This window comes from Epargyreus clarus, unplaced genomic scaffold (genome assembly GCF_041222505.1).
Source record: "Epargyreus clarus isolate Ecla_fem2 unplaced genomic scaffold, WU_Ecla_fem_2.2 ptg000035l, whole genome shotgun sequence".
In the NCBI taxonomy this organism is placed as follows: domain Eukaryota; kingdom Metazoa; phylum Arthropoda; class Insecta; order Lepidoptera; family Hesperiidae; genus Epargyreus; species Epargyreus clarus.
Window position 1 is genome coordinate 7037645 of NW_027332240.1, and position 22758 is coordinate 7060402.

The 22758-nt window shown below is 33.6% G+C and overlaps 2 protein-coding genes across 3 annotated transcripts in view; both read right to left on the bottom strand.

The window, feature by feature from the left end:
* Positions 1-5005, bottom strand: part of LOC140756492 (facilitated trehalose transporter Tret1) — a 28121-nt gene extending 23116 nt beyond the window's left edge. Inside the window, exon 1 of the mRNA XM_073092004.1 lies at positions 4840-5005. Within this exon, the coding sequence (XP_072948105.1) occupies positions 4840-4912 (73 nt within the window). The 5' untranslated portion in view covers positions 4913-5005. The remainder of the gene's footprint in view (positions 1-4839) is intronic.
* Positions 5006-9206: 4201 nt separating this feature from the next.
* Positions 9207-21742, bottom strand: Gmppa (GDP-mannose pyrophosphorylase A). Of its 2 annotated transcripts, none has more exons than XM_073092312.1 (9): positions 21547-21742; positions 20406-20604; positions 19645-19813; positions 18789-19000; positions 17871-17958; positions 16000-16155; positions 14456-14576; positions 11799-11942; positions 9207-11256 (listed from the first exon to the last, which is right to left on the bottom strand). In XM_073092312.1, exons 1-9 carry the CDS (start codon positions 21584-21586, stop codon positions 11156-11158), a joined length of 1230 nt encoding a protein of 409 aa, XP_072948413.1. In that variant the 5' UTR covers positions 21587-21742; the 3' UTR covers positions 9207-11155. The 2 variants fall into 2 exon arrangements, with proteins under 2 accessions (XP_072948413.1, XP_072948412.1); XM_073092311.1 differs by having other exon boundaries at positions 17871-17961.
* Positions 21743-22758: the final 1016 nt, after the last annotated feature.

Sequence of the window (22758 nt, forward strand, 5' to 3'; positions counted from 1 at the left end):
AAAGTCGCTAATAGGACTTGACTACATATTTATCAAATTTTATCAATAAGCCCTTAACGGAAGCTTATGTTAGTAACTTATTTACACTATTATTTAGTAATTATGTAGAAGTAAATTCTAGTTCATATAATCTCTTTGACTATTATTATCATTGTGAGTTAATAACAACCGAACACGGAACAGTACATATATTTGTAGGTGGTAGAACCCTCTCTGTCGAACACTCTGGCGGCACAATCGCCACAACTATTTTTGCCTAATAACAGAAGTGTTAAGCGCTGTGTTCTGTTTTGATGGTGATAAGGGAGACGTACTCATCTGAGGTGATTCACTTAATCCTCAAGGGTAGCATATTTGTGGCCGACCATGGATGGAATAAGGAATCTAATATTAACTGGGCTTGAATATATATGTACATAGGTAGCAGTAGCCTCTTACAGGGGGACTACATGCCTATTTGCTACTATATTATAAAAAAAACACGATTTTTAAATACCCCGCGGTGTAGCTAATATCGTATTTTTGGAAACGTAAATAAAAGAGAGAATGCAAAGGAAACCACCGAACGAGTTCAATAAGAAATCCCCGTGAATTTACATCTATACAAATTTGTTGTCCTTTTTAAAAAACTGGTTCCGTTTTGATGGTTGCGGTTTTTCCGGGCGGTTGTGGTTTTTGTGTTAGTGTCTTTATATACTTGGGTATATTTATATAAAGTAAAATAGGGTTCTGTTTATTTTGTTAAAATGTGTTAATTTGACTGTGGGGCTTATATTGAAATAACCGTACTTTAAACTTCTAATCTTAGATAATGTTCCTGACCGCCAATCGGGTGCCCTATTTATATTTTCTACAAAGTGATGAAGAGGTTGATAAATAATTAAATTATTAAATTTTATTTAATTTGTTTTGTAAATTGTTATAGTCAGCGTAAAACAACTAGTCCGCTCTGAATATAGAAATGAATCGCGTCGCCATAACAAATTGTATGACAACACCTGCTCGCAACAACTTCAGAGCGGACTAGCAGTTTGGCGCGGACTATACCTATGTCGGGGTCAAATATTGTAACTAAATTTTTAATCAGTTAAGTTCAACCGATTGACCTAAAATTTTTCATACATTTTTGAATTGGATGACAATGCATGATTAAGTTAGTGACGTCATTCTAAATTCAATATAGGAGCCGATTATTTTTATATAGGTACCACGTAATAAATGAAAGGATTTTTATGAGAAAAATAAAAAAGACGTAAGTAAAAAGCTTGTTTTTCAATGCCTTTGTGAGTAATTGCCTGATACCTATTATATGTTTAGTAAAAGAGTACAGTATTCTCTCCTTCCCCTTTAAAAGTGAGCAATAAACGTTAAGGCTAAAAGAGATTACGGAACCCTTTTCAATATGTAGTCCAACATGAGACTGCGCACGGTCAGAATTTTTTACCTTTTTTTTACTACATGCGTAGACATTTACCGTTTCATACATATCAAAACCGGTCATTTGCAGCTAACGAGCATGCAGTATACCTGTACCCTTAGTACAGTCCGCGTAAAACTGCGAGTCCGCTCTGAATATAGAAATGAATCGCGTCGCCATAGCAAATTGTATGACTATCCCTGCTCGCGACAACTTCAGAGCGGACTAGGAGTTTGGCGCGGTCTATATGATTTTTTACGTTTGCTTGAAAATGTTCAACGTTTACGAAATCGCTCCTACAGCGCCCCCGTGGACCGTATCGGAACAATTTCTCATTATGAGTTTTAAAAAGTAAATAATCAATTGTAATGACATTTAATTTTGCAAATGTAAATAGCATGCATTTATTTTTACATTTTAATTCAACTTTGATAGCGTTATAGTTCCGTTTTTGACACTTATACTGCGGAATTTTAGTTCCGTTTTCGAGCAAACTTAAAAACTCATACTAAGGGTACTGATGGTAAGTGCAAAATCTATGGACATCTGTAATCAACTGCAGATAGGGTTGAAGTGCAGATAGGGTTGAAGTTCTTCCTAAGATCGGTTACAAATATGTTGATGACTAAGTTCTGACCTTTAAGGACTAAGTTCAAACACCTTGCGTATTATATTACGCTTTTCAAAATAAAACACAATAGCTTCACTGCTACTATAAAAGGAAAATAAACTTATCATTTATAAAAATAGAAAACAAAGAGTTTAAAAATAAAAATAAAACTGTGTAACTAATAATTTATAGAATACAAAACAAAGTGTCTACTTAATTAAGTTAAACGTAATATAAATAAAATAAGTAGTTAGATAAAAATAATACTTCACATGACCTATTACGATACTCGTTTTATTTTTTTACTTTTTATTTTAGGCAACCCGATAGCTACTTGACTGACAGGCAGATGGCAGAAAGACGGTTTTCATTTAGAAATAAGGAACCCTAAACTGGCCAAGTATTACATTCTTAAGAGATTACACATATGAGTTCATATAAGGAGTATACTTTTATTTTTAATCCACAACCTGCTTAGGCAGGCAAACGAACTGCCTGTATGTACATGCAAATTATGTATCGGCCTTTAAGATTATTTTGAGACGTTGATGACGTAAAGAAAAGCTACATAAGTCCGATTTTATATTTCTTTTTTTAACATTAAAATAAAATACTTAATTGAGAATATTTTTTAGAACTTGAAATAAATAATTTCGCTTTTGAACGTATTATTGCCAACATTTTCGGTTTAAAAAAATTATATATACAGTTTGCTAATTAACAACTCTAAATAATCGTTATTCGCATTAGTTTCTCTAAAACTGTTGACATTATAATGTATGTAAAATAATATTGTTAAATTATCTTTAAAAATTTATAACAATCATTCTAAACAAGAAAATTTCAAAACGTTTAATTATTTATCGATTTTTCATAATATAGGAATATTTAATAAGTAAGTGTAGTTAGTAATTAATTCGATTATTGTGTAGTATAATGATGCGATATTTTAAATTTATAAAAAACTTAAAATAAAATAATAAAAAATATTATTGACCTCTTCGTACGTTCTTATTAAGTGAAGTGTTGTTAAATAACATTTCAAGGTAAACTTTTCATGTTCGTTTTTCATATTTTTACTGAACTGGACATACATTTTTATATACTAATATTATAAAGAGGAAAACTTTGTTTGTTTGTTTGATTGTAATGAATAGGCTCAAAAACTACTGGACCGATTTTAAAAATTCTTTCACCATTCGAAAGCTACATTATCCACAAGTAACATAGGCTATATTTTATATGAAATATATTTGATAAATAGATTTTGAGGCGGTACAAAGTTTGCCGGGTCAGCTAGTATATTATAATTTGTTAGTTCATAAGTAATAAGTATTTCAAGTCAGATGAGCATTACAAAGAACATGACAAATCCAAGTTTATCTGTAAGTGCAGTGTTTATTTCTTTATATCATATGACAAAATATTCCACTTTTATGTGTTATGGTACACTTATATAACACAAAGAATATTCAATCAGGCTAATATGTTCCTATTTATTTTTATGAGGCACCGATATCAATGAATGTTTATCAAGCTTATTAAAATGATCAACTTCCATGAGCGAAAGTAGGTGTATACATTTAAAATGTGAAAAGGTTTGTGTCTTCTCCCAATTATAGCTATCGATATACTAATTTTACTAATAGACTTTAATAGTAGACTTATTCTTCCAAAATAGAGGTGTTTTTGAAATTCCGTTTAGTAAATGATTTCTAAGTAATTTAAGATTACTTGTCGGATAGAAAAAAGGTATAAGTATACATAGTGTATATAGGACCTATACACACAGAAACTTCAATTTTATTTATTAATAAATATATCATCATCATCATCAATCCATTACTGTCCCCACTGCTGGGCACGAGTCTCCCCTCAGAATGAGAAGGATTAGGCTTTAGTCCACTGCGCTGGCCGAGTGCGTATGGTAGACTTCACATACCTTTGAGATTTTTTTTTTTTTTTTATAAATCTCTCAGGTATGCAGGTTTCCTCACGATATTTTCCTTCACCGGTCAAGCAAGTGATAATTAATTTCTAATACGCACATAATTCTGGAAAATCAAAGGTGCGTGCCTGGGATTTGAACCTCGGACCCATCGATCAAGAGGCCGAGTTTCTTAACCACTAGACTATCACTGCTTATAAATAACCACATAAACGTAATAAAAAGTGATAATTAATTTTCCTAAATGCATACTTAAGACGTTTTGCTTAATTGACAAAAGTTTAGAAAATTACTTACATATTTGCTTTTTCACTCAATAAGCCTTCTCCAATACAAGATAAAGAAAAACTGGTTTAGTATGGACTCTTACAACAAAAACATTAAATACGTATCAATTAATTTATAGTATATTTAACACTTAATATTTGTAATAAGGAAGCGATAATTACAAGGATGTAATAATACGAATAATATTAATGTTTATTTACATTCAGAATTACTTGTTTTTTTTTTTGTTTCAATATTATACGTACTTTTTGCTTAGTGAATAAGTAAAGTATTGTTTGATTACAATAATTAAAAGTTATTTACGATTACCCTCTTGTTAAATTTTATTTGACAAACTTGGCCATAATAATATTTCTAAATTAACTTACTTATTTATTGTTTTATCCCAAATATTTATTGATTAATTAAATTAATCAAATATTATTATTGCTCCATAGTTTTTAATTTATCTAATATATTTTCACACTAATGAACGTAGAAACTAAATACGTACCATTGATAAACAAATTAAAATAACACACATTATAAAAACGATATTTTGGCAATAATCTGTCACAAATTAAAAAAAAAACTCACTTATAACAGCAAACATATATTGGTTGATTCGCGTCCCATTCTGCCACATAAGTTTAGAAATTAAAAAGTTCATTTTTATTTATTTTTATCCACATGAGTCACAATAATCCAGACAGTGCAGCGTCTTCTATCTGACTGGCAGCCGGTAGGTGGACGCTCAGTTCGTAAAATCCACTCAGTTGTTTAGAGTGTAACGTATTCTTTGATACCAAACAAAGCACTTCCAGTTGACAAAAAGTGTGCAACAAAGTGTTTTTAATGCAATTGAATACGGAATTAGGTAAGTATTTAAGTGGATGGAAGTGATCTGTTTTTGTTTATGTAAAAACTAGGCTGATTTAGTGGCACAATACACTTAGTAGCCATTGTTTGATTATTTTACTAGTACATAGTAAGTATTATCGAGTAAGAAGCACGTCCGTATATTGTGTAAATTATTGCGTTAATGCATTCAAATAATTATCGGCAAATAATCGTATGTGACGGAAAATGACACACTTTGTTTTTTTGTTTAGGTTCAAGTTTAAGATAAATTGACGAAATAATTGTTGTCTTATAACAAAAGGGCTAAATAACTATGATACATTTTAGATATCCTGTCCCACGCGGGTCTAACGACCCGCGTGGCGGAGCGGTCACCATTCCGGTCTGACCCGCAGAGGGTCCCGGGTTCGATCCCCGGCCAGACAGATTTCTAAATGATGAATTTAAATTTCTGTTTCTGGGTCTGGGTGTTTGTGTATTTGTCTCTGTGTGTCCATAGCACCCACGATACAGGGAATCTTAGTGTGGGGCTATGAGTGTAGAAAGCGTTTTGGTTTTTTTTTTTTTTTTAGTTTTAGTCCTAAAGTGTGCCATAATAAAGTAGGCCATAATAATATTAAAAGTATATAGGTATAATTGCCTAACGTATCGTTTTTTGGTCCTTTGTGATTCCGTTTTGGCCATTAGCGTAACTAGAGAGCATTCTCCCGAGTCTCAAAACTTTTTGGAGTCTTTGATATTTATTATTTTGACTTATTCCATACGGAAACTAATAATATGCATTGAACTCTTACTTTTAATAGTAAATAAATAGTACCACTAACCTTTGACACATAGCTAAGCAATCGATTTTTTACTTGTCGTCAACCCATCACTGTTCCACTGCTGGCCACTGGTATCCACACAGAATGAGACGTCTATAGTCCACCGCGCTGACCAAGTGCGTATTGGTAGACTTCACATACCATAAACATTATCTATACTAATATTATAAAGAGGAAAACTTTGTTTGTTTGATTGTAATGAATAGGCTCAAAAACTACTGGACCGATTTTAAAAATTCTTTCACCATTCGAAAGCTATATTATCCACGAGTAACATAGGCTATATTTTGTATGAAATATATTTGATAAATAGATTGTAAGGCGGTACAAAGTTTGACGGGTCAGCTAGTTTTTTATAAAACTCGGGTATGCAGGTTTCATAACGATTCAACTTACGTAGTAACTATTCATTAATCTGTGATCTTACCCTCTATTTTCAAAAAAAGTGATGGTTAATTTTTAATACGCACACAACTTCAAAGGTACCTAGGAATTGAACCTTGGACCCCTTGATCGAGAGGTCGAGTCCCATTACTACTGCTAAATTTTTCTATCCGTCGCGTATATTTTTATCAATAAAAAAAAATAAAATACAAAAAATATCATCAATATTAAAATTGATAATCGAATAGCGCGCACTGATGCGTATCGAACGTATAGTAACATCAAGTGCATCTCACTACAAAAAAAAAAACATTTTTACTACAAAAAATATCAACAATATTAAAATTGATCATCGAATAACGCGCGCTGATGCGTATCGAACGTATTGTAACATCAAGTGCATCTATTAACATTCGTCTGTTGATAAACATTGGTGATCAACCGGATCGGAGTATTAGGGCGTTTGTCCACCGCCGCCGTCACCGGAGCGTCGCCGAGAACGAGATGACGGCGCCGAAGTAGCGGAATAGTCCGCGCCAAATAGCTAGTCCGGTCTGTAGTTGTTGCGCACAACTACAAGCATATATTCCGTAGCAACGTAACTGCATACTAACCCAGCGGCTCGCGCACTGTCTTCGTCCCGCATTTTTTTTTATAATATAAGAGTAGCAGACGAGCATGCAGTCCACCTGATGGTAAGTGGCTACTGCCGCCCATGGACATCTATAATCAACCCCAGATAGGATTAGATATTCCTACCTGAGGTCGGCCACAGATGCGCCGCTACCCCTGAGGACTAAGCTGGAACGCCTCGGAAAATTCTGTCTCCCTTACCACACCCTTCAAACCGGAACACAGCAGCGCCTAATACTGCTGTTATAAGGTAGAAATAGGTGTGGCGGTGGTGCCGCCGGAGTCGAACCACAAAGGGTTCTACCACCTTCGAATTCTATATTCAGAGCGGACTAGCACTTTGGCGCGGATTATACAAATATACATACATTGACTACACCCGCGTGTCGACCGTACGTCCGTCAAATCAAATCGTATGAGTCTTCCCGAAATAATCTCGTTCTCGGTGACGGTAACGGCGGCGGTGGACAAACGCTCTTTCTGACCGAATTGTTTCCTTGCCGCTCGACACTTTAGTTTCTTTTTTTATTCAAGTTCTCGAGAGCGCCTCGACTATTTCTAGAACTATTTGGGTTTTATTGTAGTAGACGTGATAGCTTGATTCTAAAACAAATCTATTGATATGAAAGTGTAACGTAAAGTTTTGGAACGAAATAATATATTTTTAAGTTATGTAAGTACTTCAATATAATGTACTTATAACTTGGGTCAGTGTATTTCAATCTTTTTTATGACATAAAACTAATCTATGCATGAAACCTTAATGAAAAAATATTAAGCGGCCTCCTATCCTCCGATGTTTTTAAAACTAATAATCTTATATAAAATTCTCATGTCACAATGTTAGTTACCGTACTTCTCCGAAACGGCTTTACCGATTTTCACCAAATTGTATATGCATATTCAATAGGTCTGAGAATCGGCTACTATCTATTTTTCATACCCCTAAGTGATAAGGGTTCACCCTTAACATTTTTTTATTTATATGGCAACACAACGTTTGCCGGGTCAGCTAGTTATATATAATATGTATTACTAATCCGACATCCATTCAATATACCGTGTTTATTGTCTTAAATAGGTATCTTTAGTTATCACATGATATATTTCTTCTCAATAAAATTCATTCATTAATTCAAAAAGGCGAATAAAAAACATATATTCTTTTTATTAAATTTATTTAGGCACACGATTTATTGACATCACAGATTTAAATTCAAAGATACGTCCTCGTCCAAAATCTGTGCTAGAATTTTGGAATGTAAACTAAATAGCTACGCATATAAATTAAACAAATAAAACGGGTTTTTTGTATTTGGAGCAGTGTGACAAAATTTGATATCTAGATAAAAGTTATGTCTATTTTCACATTTTTTCGTAGACTTGACGAATTTATAGAGATTATTAACTCTTTCTCTTTTTAGTCCAATAGTTTTCATAAAGGGGGAAGGGGGAGGGGAGGTTAGGGATCCATACTTTTCTCGAACAGGGTAATAATGCAAAAGTATAATAGCTTTATTTTCGAAGAACATTAGGCATAAGCGAATTTTAAATAGAAGGATCTTTTTCTTTTCATCAACAAATTTTAGAGATTTTAATAGACTCCATTTTCTGAATTATAGGCATTCAAATTTAAAAATCCAGTTCATAAATTGTACGGTTTTTATATTATAAAGTGAAAATGGAAATGAGTGCGTTTTATGAGTGTTATTTTTTGTATTTTGAGGGCATATCTATTGATTTTAACCTGTGATTTACGCCATAATTACATTAGAATGTATATGTACATTAAAATCAAATAACTTTTGGTCGATGTGTACAACATAATTAAGTAAGTTATAAGCACATAATATCTATTTTAATTAAAGTATTTTAATAAAATTCATAACTAACCCAATACAGTCCCACTGCTGGGCTTCGTTCCCTACCAAGCGGCTTCACATACCTTTTAGAATCATTCAGAGCTCGCAGATATTAAGATTTTCTCGATGTTTTCTTTCGCCGTTTCTAAATAAAGTGAGAATTAATCTATTACGAGTCAATGAAGAATTATGCCAGATTATGTTTCAGGCTTCGTTGTTGGGGAGAGAACTATTCCCAACAGTGGGATGTAAAAAGGGTCGCAATCTCACATATGTTCGTATTAATTAGAGAATTACTAGAACAAAACTAAACTATGGTTCATGCATATAAAAATAGCAATATTAGAAACATAATTTGATAAGAAAATATTGTATTGTTTAGTAATAAATAAAACATTAATTATTGCGACATGTATATTTTGTGCTAAATAAATGTATACAAGACCGTATATATACAATGGAGACCTCGAGGCCATGATTAGTCTCGCTCATGATATATAAGATATCTGTCGATAAAAAATGGAAATACGAAGAAATTTACAACGAAGGAAAACTTTATTTCATTCATTATTCATGGTTTATTGTGAATGAATAATTCTCTTATGTGTGCGTTTTAAATTAATTGACAAGTAAAATTTCCTTACATAGATATAGTCCGCGCCAAACTGCTAGTCCGCTTTGAAGTTGTTGCGAGCAGGTGTGGTCATACAATTTGCTATGCGACGCGATTCATTTCTATATTCAGGGCAGACTAGCAGTTTAGCGCGGACTATACATCGTTTATCGTACACCAAGATAATCACTTTTTGTTACAACCAGTTCCAAAGTATTTCATTCGAATGACGACTGCTTCATTTACATACAGACATACAGCGTATCAGACACGTAACGTGGCAGACAAAACAGTTTTCAATACAATACTGACAAGCAAGGATCTGCGCAGCCATGTTCCGATATAAATATATATGTTAATAGACATTGTATAGAAAAATATAATTTTGTCTATTACGTCACGTGTTTGAAACGTTCAATGTCTGTAGATCGAAACTTATACTTTACTAATCCATGATTTCATTCAACTGCTATTGTTTACAACATTTTCCCGTTTTACCCAATTGTGGAAGGTAATGTTTCTCGAACGTATGTGTATGTATGTCTTATTCTTTGACACGCCGCACAGCAAACGGCTTGATGGATTTTAAATATTACTGCTTCAATTCAAAAGTACCACAAATAAAAATAAAAAAATGTTTTTATCGCAAAAATGCAATAGTAAGCCTTTATACGAGTATTTTTATATTTAAAAAAGATTCTCATCGATTTTTCATTCTGACATACAAAATCCACGCACCGTTACTGCAGGGTTGGTATAATTTTAATGTTGTCTCATTATATTATGATATTATTAATAATATTATATTATTATTAAAGAATATTAAAAAATCCGGGGAGTATTCACTCCCTTGAGAATTTGCCCGGGCAATGAGGGTACCCTCGAGACCCCGATAATCCCTACCCACCCCCATATTGCAAACGCAGACGCGGCATACATAGATTAGTAAAGATTACTCACTCCTAACAAGAAAATGTACCCAGTTTTGAGAAATGAAATAGTTGTGTAAAAAAGTTTTGCCACGTCTCCGTGCTAAAATGTCCGTAAAATATTTGACATAATTATTTATTTATTACTTAAATTACGCAGTATTAGTTATTTATTCGTAAATTTTCTCTAAAAATGTTTTCATTTGTCAAGAATTCAAAAAAAGAACTTACTAAAATAAGCCGTTTGTGACTTCATTCAATTTCAAGGCGGCGATGTATCTTTACTAAGACCGGTGGGAATGAAGTCTCATCTTGCTTGCAACCGTTACTTTTGAATTTTCATTTCCAACGCGCGAAATATAATAAACCGTCATATTGTTAGCTGCGCGTCATCAACCGAGCTGAAAGCACGTCTCTTTTGTACAAAAAGTGCCACATCTCGACTAATCTGTGTTGCACATTAATTTTATAAAGGCAATAAGTACCTTTTTTAATTAGCTCTCCTGTAAAAGTGTTATTTTGATTTGTGGTAGTTTTAAATTGAAGCAGCGATATGAGGTGTCGTTGGATTCGTCTAAATTGTGATACCATAGCCTATTTTTTTGAGCAGTCGGATTTCTGTTTGTTGATAATTGGTAATTTCACATTTTAACTACAGCATTAACAAAAGTCACATCAAATCATCATAAAAAAAGTTAATCCATATATTTTACACAATACATTATTTTACAACTCATTTGGTATAAAATGTACATTATTACATATACACATATTATTAGCATAGTTTTATTTATATGTTAACAAACACTATAATATAATTTCGTGTTTGAAACTCCTTGTGAGGTGTTTGTGTGGAAGAACTATGGAGTTTAGTAGAATAGTTTCAGCTGGAACTATTACACCTGCACCTGGAAAATAATATTGGGATTAGAATGGGATTCAAGTGGGATTTTCTTACAAAATTTGATATAAAATACCTAAGTTAATTAATACTGACAAATAAAAACGCTAAAAGATAACAAATCATACCGTATTTTTGTTCAAGATTTTTTTTATAATATAGGAGTAGCAGACAAGCATGCAGTCCTCCTGATGGTAAGCCACTTTCACCCATGGAAATCTATAATCAACCCCAGATAGGATTCGATATTCCTACATGAGATCGGCTACAGAGGCGCCGCTACCTGAGGACTAAGGTGGAACGCCTCGGCTAAGTATGTCTCCCTTACCTCATCCTTCAAACCAGAACACAGCAGCGCTTAACGCTGCTGTTGTACCAGAAATGGGTGTGGTGGTGGTGGTGCCGGAGTCGAACCACAAAGGGTACCACGGTACAAATATCCATACCCACGGTACAAATATCTATATATCCTTATACTGTGGTTCTACTTGTAATAAAGGGTATTAATAAATGAACATATTTTGATCTAAAAATTATAGTTCTACAAACCCAGTATAGTAATGGAAGGGTTTAATCGGCCATCACTGTTGAATAGAGGCTTGTTGTCCATTTTCGCGAAGGGTTTATTAGGGTCTGGATCCGATGGGGTCCCTTCGACCCTTGACCACTCGCCCACTGACGCTTCTTGACCCACTGCAATGATATATTTGTATAAATAATCTATTATCTTCTTCACCAACCCATTACTGTCCCACTGCTGGGCACGGGTTTCCTCTCATAATGAGAAGGACTAGGCCATAGTCCACCGCGCTGGCCAAGTGCGTATTGGTAGACTTCATATACCTTTGTAAACTTTTTAATACGCTTTTATTAGCTTGGGTTGTATGTATGTATGCATGTATGTATGCATGTATGCATGCATGTATGTATGTATATATGTATGTATGCATGTATGTATGTATGTATTTACGTATGTATGTAACGGAATCTTTGAGCACATTTTTTCTTAGATAAAACCTCTGACCGTGAACGAAGCCGCAGGTAAAAACTAGTAAGTAACAATAATCGGCATGTTTGTTACAAAATACATCCACAGATAAAAAAATGGCACAGATAATGAAAATTGTACTTTAAAAAAACATTTATTCTACAATCCACTTCAACTTACTTTAATATAACAAAACCTACAGTATTTTATTGTTACCCATAAAACAACAAAGGCTTCTTAAAACAATGTAAACTGTATTGTCTTTCAAGACTGTCTCTAATTTGTTTTTTTGTTTAAAGACACGTAATTTCCAAGTGGTTCTCCTTATTCTTTTATTCTTATACTTCATTTTAATATGTCCCGTGACTAAATGTGTACTGATTGACGTAGATAAAAATTAAAATATGCACGTTGTCAATACTTGTGTGACATTGTGACCTCTGTGGTACAGTGGATTATTCTGGGTTAGGTTATATGAAGGAGGTATTTGAGTTCATGAAAGTTCATAGCCTAGTGGTTTAAAACTCGGCATCTTGATCGAGATGTTCGAGGTTCGAACCTCAGACACGTATGTTTTTTCTTAAAGTTATGTGCGTATTAGAAATCAAATATAAGTGAGCTTTAACGGTGAAGGAAAATATATGAAAAAGTTCTCAACGGCACGTGAAGTCTACCAATACGCACTTGGCCAGTGCAATGATGACCCCTGCCCATCAGTGGGACAGTAATGGGTTGAAGATGAAGTTAAACTGAGATTAGGTTAAATGGATGAGATATTCGAGTTTTTGATAAGTTCATACTCACACAATATTGAATCATATCTTTATTTTTGACATGACAATATCATTATGGCATTGGTTTCTTTATCGATATTTTTGGTATACAGGGTGAATTTTTCAAACGGGCCTTCAGGGCCAAATCCGAAACTATAAGGATTAGCGAAAAATGCTGAAAGGAGTTACGAGGCCGATTTTGATAAAAACTAAAACTGCATCATTACTTTTTTAAAATAACTTTTTCCCTAGCCGGGAATCGAACGAGTTCATTTTGAAAAAAAATACACCCTCTATATTATTCCACTATCTGATAGTGTTGCTTATAAGGATCAAAATCTGGAAAGTAATGATAAATGACAAACTAAAGGAAAAGCCTCAATTTTAAGCAATACGTTTTTTTTCATATTAATTTGGCAGTTAAGTTCCCGCCATTCATCAATTTAAACATTTCGCGTATTAACATTTTTTTTGGCTCAATGCTTCAAATCATTCGAAATGGACGTTTTGTTCTTTAAGAATTCATATTTTTATGTCCGACTTAGATAAGGTTACTTTAGGACGATTATAATAGATTTAACTTGCTATGGGCGGAGTTTCATTTAATACAGATGGAAAATTGACAATTTGCGAGAATGTCTTTTTCGAGTCAAATCCGAGTGATAACTGAACAAAGAGATATATAAAATCATATTTACTGTTTAAACAATAAAAAAATATTATTTAATCACTTATCTATTTTTATTAAAGAATAAATCCTAAAAACGGCGGTAATTTATTTGCCAAACTATTACTTTCTCATACTAAGCCGTATATCACGATTATAACATCGAATAATTAGTTGATTAACCGACAAATTCTTCAATGGTATGACTTATGTATGTTTCTAAAGAATTATACATAAATCATTTGTTATGTGTAATCCTTAAGGATTAGTATGGCAATGTATGGAAAAATATGTATTTTCTTCAAAATTTTCCTTTTCATTTAATTTGTTACATAACATTACTTCCCAGAATTTGATCCTTATAAGCAACACTATCAGATAGTGGAATAATATAGAGGGTGTATTTTTTTTTCAAAATGAAGTCGTTCGATTCCCGGTTAGGGAAAAAGTTATTTTAAAAAAGTAATGATGCATTTATAGTTTTTATCAAAATCGGCCTCGTAACTCCTTTCAGCATTTTTCGCTAATCCTTATAGTTTCGGATTTGGCCCTGAAGGCCCGTTTTAAAAATTCACCCTGTATATGTATATCCATCCATTGCACCAAATTTCAATTCAATATTTGAAAGATGTAATGTTCTAATACATCTTCGTATTATATATTTATTGTATATTGTATTATTTATTGTAATGTTTAAATACACCTTTTACGATAATACAAAGTTTGACACTCAAACTTAATTGCCAACCAACAACTAGGCTATCAATATATTACTCACCAACAGAGTACATAACCAGCGCGTGTTCGTGTATCGTTGCGTTGTTGAGCACTATGGACTCCTTGATCCGAACACCCGCCTTCACCGTCACGCCCGCGCCGATAGACACGTTCGGACCTATCTGGACACAAAGATGATGCTTGAACATCATATAATTGAAGGTGGTAGAACCCTTGGTGATTCGACTCCGACGGCACCACCGCCACACATATCTCTGCCTCATAACAGCAGTGTTTAACGCTGCTGTGTTCCGGTTTGAAGGGTGTGGTAACGGAGACATACTTTTCCGAGGCATTCCAGCTTAGTCCTCAGGGGTAATGGCGCATCTTAATTTATGAATCTAAATAATTTTATTAATACAGAAGCAATATTATTATGTATAAGTTTATATTAGTTCTAATTAATAAGATATAGTAGCTCAGATACACTATAGGGAGACTTCAGTTGCCTATATTACAGGTTTTTTTCACCCAGTTTAGGCAGTTGACAATACTTGATTATGATAAATAATTATTATATAAAAAAGGTTCTACCTTTTTTATATAATAATATGATAACAATATGAGTAGCAGACAAGCATATGTTCCAATGTTAAGTGGTTACCGCCGCCTATGGACATATGTTATCAACCCCAGATGGAATTAGATTCCTAGCTGAGGTCGGCCACAGATACGCCACTACCCCTGAGGACTAAGCTGGAATGCCTCTAAAAAGTATATCTTCCTTATCACACCCTTCAAACCACAATATTGGTGGCAGGTGGACCGCATGCTCGTCTGCTACTCCTATATCATATAAAAAAAAGTTGATATTGTGCTCATATGGAGGCCGTCCTTTACGTGAGACAATTCTAATGAATTTCCAACACCCTCCCCCCTCTCCTTTCTAATAATATGTCGTGAAATTTGTCTCAACCCCACTAATCTCATATAGTATTATTCAAGATGTATGTTTCTAGAGTAAATGCATGCTGCTTCATTCACTGATTCCATAACACTGCTGTTGAGGCAGAATGGGTGTGACGGTGGTGCCGCCGGAGTCGAAGGCTCGGTCTTATGTCAAACCCTTCACTACCCTATATTATTCATACCATTCATACCATACTGGTATCTCACACTTACCAATTTTTTACCGTCAAGTAATCAAAGTTATAGTATCTTTCGTAAAGACATTAAATCAATTCAAATTTCATTATATCAATTCTATATAATGAAATTTAAATTGATTTGAATATATACACAAGAATATGCTAATCACACACATATGAGTAATGTATAAAGATTGCGGAAATAATATAATAGAAAAAGATTGAATACACGGTCGTACAACCAAGGTTTTATATATTGTCCAGTACCTACCATAGTTACCTACTAAAATCTAATTTTGTCATACCTGACTATATATTTGCACGCCTTAAGGCAAAATAAGCGGATTTTATACTTTGTCTGAACACCTATTGTACCTTATTTAGCAAATAAAGATTATGATTAAGATTATTATGATTATGATTCTACCACCTTCAATATAAAAGATACAAGTCTCACCACAGCAGTGCTATCGACAACCGCGCTAGGGTGCACGAAGACATGCTGCAACACTTTGCAGGGAGAAGGTTCCTCCCGTGATCTTAACTCTAAGTAGTGCCTGTTTGCATATATAGCTGAGCCCGCTGTTTTCACTTGCGACCACCAGTTTCTTACCTGAAATAAAAAACATTTTCAGTATCAATCTATTTCTGTTTTATAGTAAGATAAATAAATTCTTGGGAATTGTTTTGGTCTGAGTGCTAAATAAAACAATACTCGTGATTTGTGTTATATGTATATTTGGATATCATAACTGATACATAAATTGTAGTAGAGACACCTATAATAACTGTAATTGACTGTAATTTTACTAAGATGAATCATAGATACGGTGATCGCCGTGAGAACTAGGCTAGCTTTTCTCGTTTAAGTTTACCGTACCATCTCATAACCAAAACAAAGTCCTTAACACTTCTGTTATGAAACAGAAATAGGCAAAATAGGTACAACTTGGCTAAGGTCTTGGTCAAATAGCAAAACAAGAAATACTGCTATTGTAATGATGAGAAACACATCAACCCATTACTGTCCCACAACTGGGCACGGGTCTCCTCTCAGAATGAGAAGGATTAGGCCATAGTCCACGACGCTGACCAAGTATTGGTAGACTTCACATACCTTTGAAAACTTTTTTTTTAAGGTTTCTCAGGTATGCAGGTTTCCTCACGATGTTTTCCTTCACCGTTTCAACAAGTGATAATTAATTTCACATAACTGGAAAATCAGAGGTGCGTGCCTAAGCACGCACTTTGAACCTCGGACCCCTCAATCAAGAGGCCGACGTTCTTAACCACTAGGCTATCACTGCTGACAAATGTATGTAAAGTTCATAAAATAATTGGCCAAGTGCGAGTGGACCTAGCAAACGACGGGTTCGTGTCACGTATCATCGGTACTGAACTACGGTCTGATAATTTGGGGTAATTCATCATACGTGATTCAAGCATTCAGGGTGCAAAAAAAATGCATACGTGCAATATGCAACGCGCACTGGATGGACAGCTACCGACCACTATTCTTATTAAAAAGTATAAGATACTAACTCTGCCTTCACTATATATCAGAAATATTTGCCTATTAGTACACAGACATCCCGACCAATTCACAAAGGTTTCAGAGTACAGTACTAGGCCCTAACGATATCTAAACAAATTGCTAGTCCCTAATTGTGCCCTAAGTCTCTACAAAAAAAACGCTCATTTCATGGCAATAAAAAATTATAATATGTTACCCGATGCCATAAAACAATTGACATACAATCAGTTTAAAAACAAATTGACATTATGGCTTGTGTTTAAATGTTTTTATTGTGTTAAAGATTATTTAGATTTAAGGAAAATTGACATACAAACTTCATTTAATGACTATATAATGTAACTTATGCTTCTTGACATCAATAACTGTATAATATTCAAATTACGTATATTGCAATCAAATATTTTAAATATTGACAACTGTAAATTGTTTTTAATTACTATGTGTACAAAATTTGCACGCCGACCCGGCAGAATGAGAGAAATTTGTAGCTATAAGACCTTTGTTAACCTTATTCTAAACAAATAAAGAATTATGAATTATGAAATTATCATTATTTTTTTAATTTTAACCGACTTTCCAAAAAAGAAAGGTTATCTATTCGTCGCGTATATTTTTAGGGTTCCATACCCAAAGGGTAAAATCAAAACCCTATTACTAAGACTTCATCTTTGTGAAAGGGTTCCACTTTTATCCTTTGGGCACGGAACCCTGGCCTATATTGATAATAAACAATAAACATCATAGACAAAGTAATTTAGAGATAAATGTAGTAATATAATTTAAGTACTTACTTGCAATGCATATAGTTTGTTGGTGCCAGCTAGAGGCGCTATCACGTCTTGCTCCCACGACATGTAGCCTGGATTACTTTGACCATTGCTACTGAAAGTAAATACAATATTATTTTTATAGTTCTTTGTTTTTGAGTGATGTGAATCGCCTAATAAACATTTGGGTAGATTTGTTATGAAATAGGAGCAGCTAACAAGTATAAGATGCATGTAACGTGGTACGAGATATTGTTCTAATATTGTTTTGTATCAGAATCTAGGTTTATAAACATTTAATTACGATTACTATGAAATTGAAATAGCGAACAAGTAGCATATACTACATGAGCACTACCGCCCATATGTGTAATCAACCCCTAATAGGGAAGGGGTAGGGTCATACCAGAGGTTTTACTACTAGCGCTGAAAATCAAGTTGGAAAGCCTCATATGTGTGTCTCTCTTCCCTTCCAACAAAACACAAAGAGCTTTACTACTTTCATGACATACTGTCAAAACATGTTTTCAAAAACACACACTAACACATCCAGGTATACACACACCCAAATAAACACAGCTAGACACACATAGCCATATAAACATGTAATACTTGATAGGTGATTGAAGGTGGTAGAACCCGTTGTGGTTCAACTCTGGCAGCACCACCGTCACATTTCTACCTAATAACAGCAGTGTTAGGCGCTGCTGTGTTCCGGTTTGAAGGGTGTGGTAAGGGAGACATACTTTTCCGAGGCGTTCCAGCTTAGTCCTCAAGGGCGGCGCATCTGTGGCCAACCTCAGGTACGAATATCTAATCCGATCTGGGGTTGATAACAGATGTCCATGGGCGGCAGTAGCCACTTACCATCAGGTGGACTGCATGCTCATCTGCTACTGCTATATTATATAAAAAAAAAAAGATACTAAAACCCATCTTTACCTATAAAACGAGTCCTGTTTCCGTTGAAATGCCTCCGCCATAGTGTGAAACACGTTTAGCGAGCACACATACACTCCACAGTTGATCAATGTGGACACATATGAGTTAGGTTTCTCTACATAGTGTGTTACCGCTTTGGTGTTAGTGTCGTGTACCATACAACCGTAGTGCACTGATTGTTGTCGTGTCGCCTCTGTACCCATTATTGTCACCTGTTGATAGAAATGGAGGAAAAACTATTAAGAATTTTTTAAACTTTATGATCATTCTCGTGTATTTTTTTAAAATATGAAGTAGGAAAAGAATATAAGAGGAAATGAGCATGCAGTCCACCTGATGATAAGTGGCTACTGCTCCTCATCAGCTGTAATCAACCTCAGAGAAATTACTAGCTATCGGAGGCAGACAGATGCATTGCTACTTTTTGAGGACTAAATTTAAACGCTTCGGATAAGTATCTCTGCCTTACCACACCTTTTAAATACAAACACAATAATGCGTAACACTGCTGTTAGTAGGCAGAAAGGGGTGAGAGTGTTGCCTCCGGCGTCATATTATTATAATTGACTAGCTGACCCGGCAAACTTTGTACCACCTCAAAATCTATTTATCAAATACATTTCATATAAAATATAGCCTATGTTACTCGTGGATAATGTAGCTTTTGAATGGAGAAAGAATTTTTAAAATCGGTCCAGTAGTTTTTGAGCCTATTCATTACAACCAAACAAACAAACAAAGTTTTCCTCTTTATATTATTAGTGTAGATAATAAAATGTCTTTTATTTATTTTTAATGTATCTTCAATAGATTAATTTCTATATACGAAAACATCTTGTTATAAAAAATAACTTACCAAAGCTTGAGGTCTCTCCTCATGGAAAGAATACAATTCTGCAAGTGGAAAGTCAGCACAGACATCACCATTCAGCAGGAAGAATGCAGTGGGATTGCCCGCGCGGATTTGATCCCGGAAATGATATAAACCTCCACCAGTTCCCAAAGGCGTGAATTCTTGAAGGTATCTGAAAAACATAATACAACGATGTAAATTAATGAAGATGAATTATATGTAGGTTTTATCTGTTTTTAATAAGATACGAGCTGACTCAACAAACATTGTGTTGCCATATAAATTAAAAAATGTTTAGGGTGAACAACCCTTATCACTTAGGGGTATGAAAAATAGATAGTAGTCGATTCTCGGACCTACTGAATATGCATTTAAAATTTGGTGAAAATCGGTAAAGCCGTTTCGGAGGAGTACGGTGACAAACATTGTGACGTAGGAATTTTATATATAAGAAGATTAATAATTAATTAAATTGTTTTAATACAATCTTGTATTCTGTTGCGACAATTGGTATGTAAAAAAGTATATGTAATAGGAATTATTAACTTTAAGAATTAAAATCCCTGAAGGCATGCCTACAAACAATCTTCCCGATACAAGAAAAAAATAAACTTATAACTAAACCAAAAAACCATTACAAAATTATTGGTTAGTTTAAAAAAGTTTCACTTTGAAAATGATAATAAATTGCATATATGCTTGTATGTATAGAAACAGACTTTACTTTTAAATTATCATCAAAATTAAAATATTAATGAAATCACCTGACAATAATATGGTATTCCTTCTGCATGTCGCTTACAAACTGTGTCATCAATGTGGTTGTGTAGGAGCCTATGATGAGGATCTCCTTGCATTCCTCCAGCTCTGCACATGCTGCTATATGATGCTGGATTAATGGTAGACCGGCTATAGGGAATAGTGGTTTTGGTATGTCCAGAGAGAGAGGTCGGAATCTTGTACCTATGGAACAAATAATGGTTGTTATTAAAGTCCGTGCCAAAGTGCTAGTCCACTCTGAAGTTGTTGCGAGCAGGTGTAGACGCGATTTATTTATATATTCTGAGAGGACTACCAGTTTTACGCGGGTAATATCTGCCTGCCGAGCATGTTTTTCGAACCTTTGTATTTATGTCTCATTCTTTGGTCTTGTCTACAGTGATTATGCCACATAAATAAGTTATAATATTTTGTCCTCAAAATCACGATTCCAGACTGCCTATAAATTTAGTGAAACTTTTATGTTATGTCACTTAAAAGTTCACTAAATTTGTAGGTACATTTTTATTTCCCGCTAAGAACTGTACACATTACAACAGTTGTGCAATACTGAATTCCGTCTGTTCAAATATTATTATTCACGCAATACTTGAACATTAAGTTATTTTATTATTAAACATTGTCCTTAATTTTATATACAGATGAAGCGGGAGAAAATTGTAATGTTTTAAAAATTCTACTACAAGCCTGTTTAACGCCCACTCTTGGGCAAGTTACTCCCTAAAACTGGGAAATCTTATTCCAAAACTGCTCCACGATATATAGAAGGATGTTTCAAATTTATGCTTTCAATTTATCAAGCCATATTGTGTCTGTATTTTAAAATTTTAGAGAAATAATTATAAAAATACGTAATTATATATTCATATGTTATGAATGCACTGACTAACTTGTAGTTAACTATAAATATTATTTTATATTAAATTTGTGTAACAATATTCTATTATTTGCTATTACGAAAGATAACCTCCAAGTTACGACATTTAATTTTAGTTCAAGCAATAAATATTATCATACAACGTAACTGTTGCAATAAAGGAGATAATGTATAATAGAATATGTTTAAATACGTGGAATTACATAGAAAATACATGCACCGGTGACGTCAACGAAAATAAAGACTACCTTTCTGCGGTCCTCCTATTAAAATAACAGCTTTCAACATTTTTAAATTACGAATATAGTATTTGATTCGAAATCTAAGTACAGTTGATATCCTCAAAACTACACAAACAGATTATTTTTCACTTTTATTCACTCTAACAACAAGTTGTTTACACTTTATTATTGAAAACGAAATACGAATAGTCGAATAGCGGCGAAGAACAGATTAAATAGAAAAAAATAACACGTATGCCGCTGTCAGCGTGACATTTGTTATTGGTGGACAATATGTAGTGACAGGTTAAAGCATGTAATATAAATAATATATTTAAATATAATATGTTTAAACCATTCCTATGTTTTTCTTTTAGTTCTTCTAAATTAATAATTACATTATATTTATAATAGGTATTAAGTTTATTATATTATACCACTCGTTAAATATGATCGCATATTATAAACGGAAATGGAAATTGAGCGGGAACTTTCAACTTTGAGTATTTGATACTAGGCTGTTATGTACGGTTTACATAAAGGGTTTACAATTAAATATTAAAAATGAATTAAAACTAGGCGGATTGATTCTATTATTATATGAGTACTATCCCACAAAAGAATATTTGATATGGTTAAATAATGCGAATGTGAATCATTACTATTATTAAAAAGCACTGTGAATTCACTGAATTTACAATATCCATTTATCATGTTTAATATTTAAAAAATATTTTTAAACTAAAGTAGTAATTGTCGATAAATAATAATGAGTCTGCAGCTGCACTCCAGCGGTTAATAATTTAATAATCTAAGTTATGGGCATGCTTATTTGCCTGCACGTAAGTATGGTTATTAAAACGTACTATGCCTACTTATAATAGTAAATTACTAGAAACTAAACTCTAGCAAGCATAATATATTATAAATATTTAACATACGTCTACATTAAAGTTGTACCAAAACAGTAAGTAGCGCACCTGATTCGTTTCGTATAAGATTTATACGAGTAACTACACATTATAAATTGAAAATTTAATACGCAAGCAACGTTTTAAAAGCTCGACGAACAGAATAAATTTAATTATATCTGTCAGTTCCATAGATTAGTAAAGATACTTCGCCGCCTTGAAATTGAATGAAGCCACAAATGGCTTATTATAGTAAGTTCTTTTTTTGAATTCCTCACAAATAAAAACATTTTTAGAGAAAATTTACGAATAAATAACTAATACTGCG

Bases quoted from the DNA above. Each gene is read 5' to 3' on its own strand.
- Gmppa (XM_073092311.1), bottom strand. From the start codon at position 21,586: ATGTTGAAAGCTGTTATTTTAATAGGAGGACCGCAGAAAG. The intron at 19,814-20,405 runs GTGATTTCATTA...TATGTTTTTCAG, and splicing joins GAATACCATATTATTGTCAG to ATACCTTCAAGAATTCACGC. The intron at 14,577-15,999 runs GTGAGACTTGTA...CTTTGTGTCCAG, and splicing joins TTGTCGATAGCACTGCTGTG to ATAGGTCCGAACGTGTCTAT.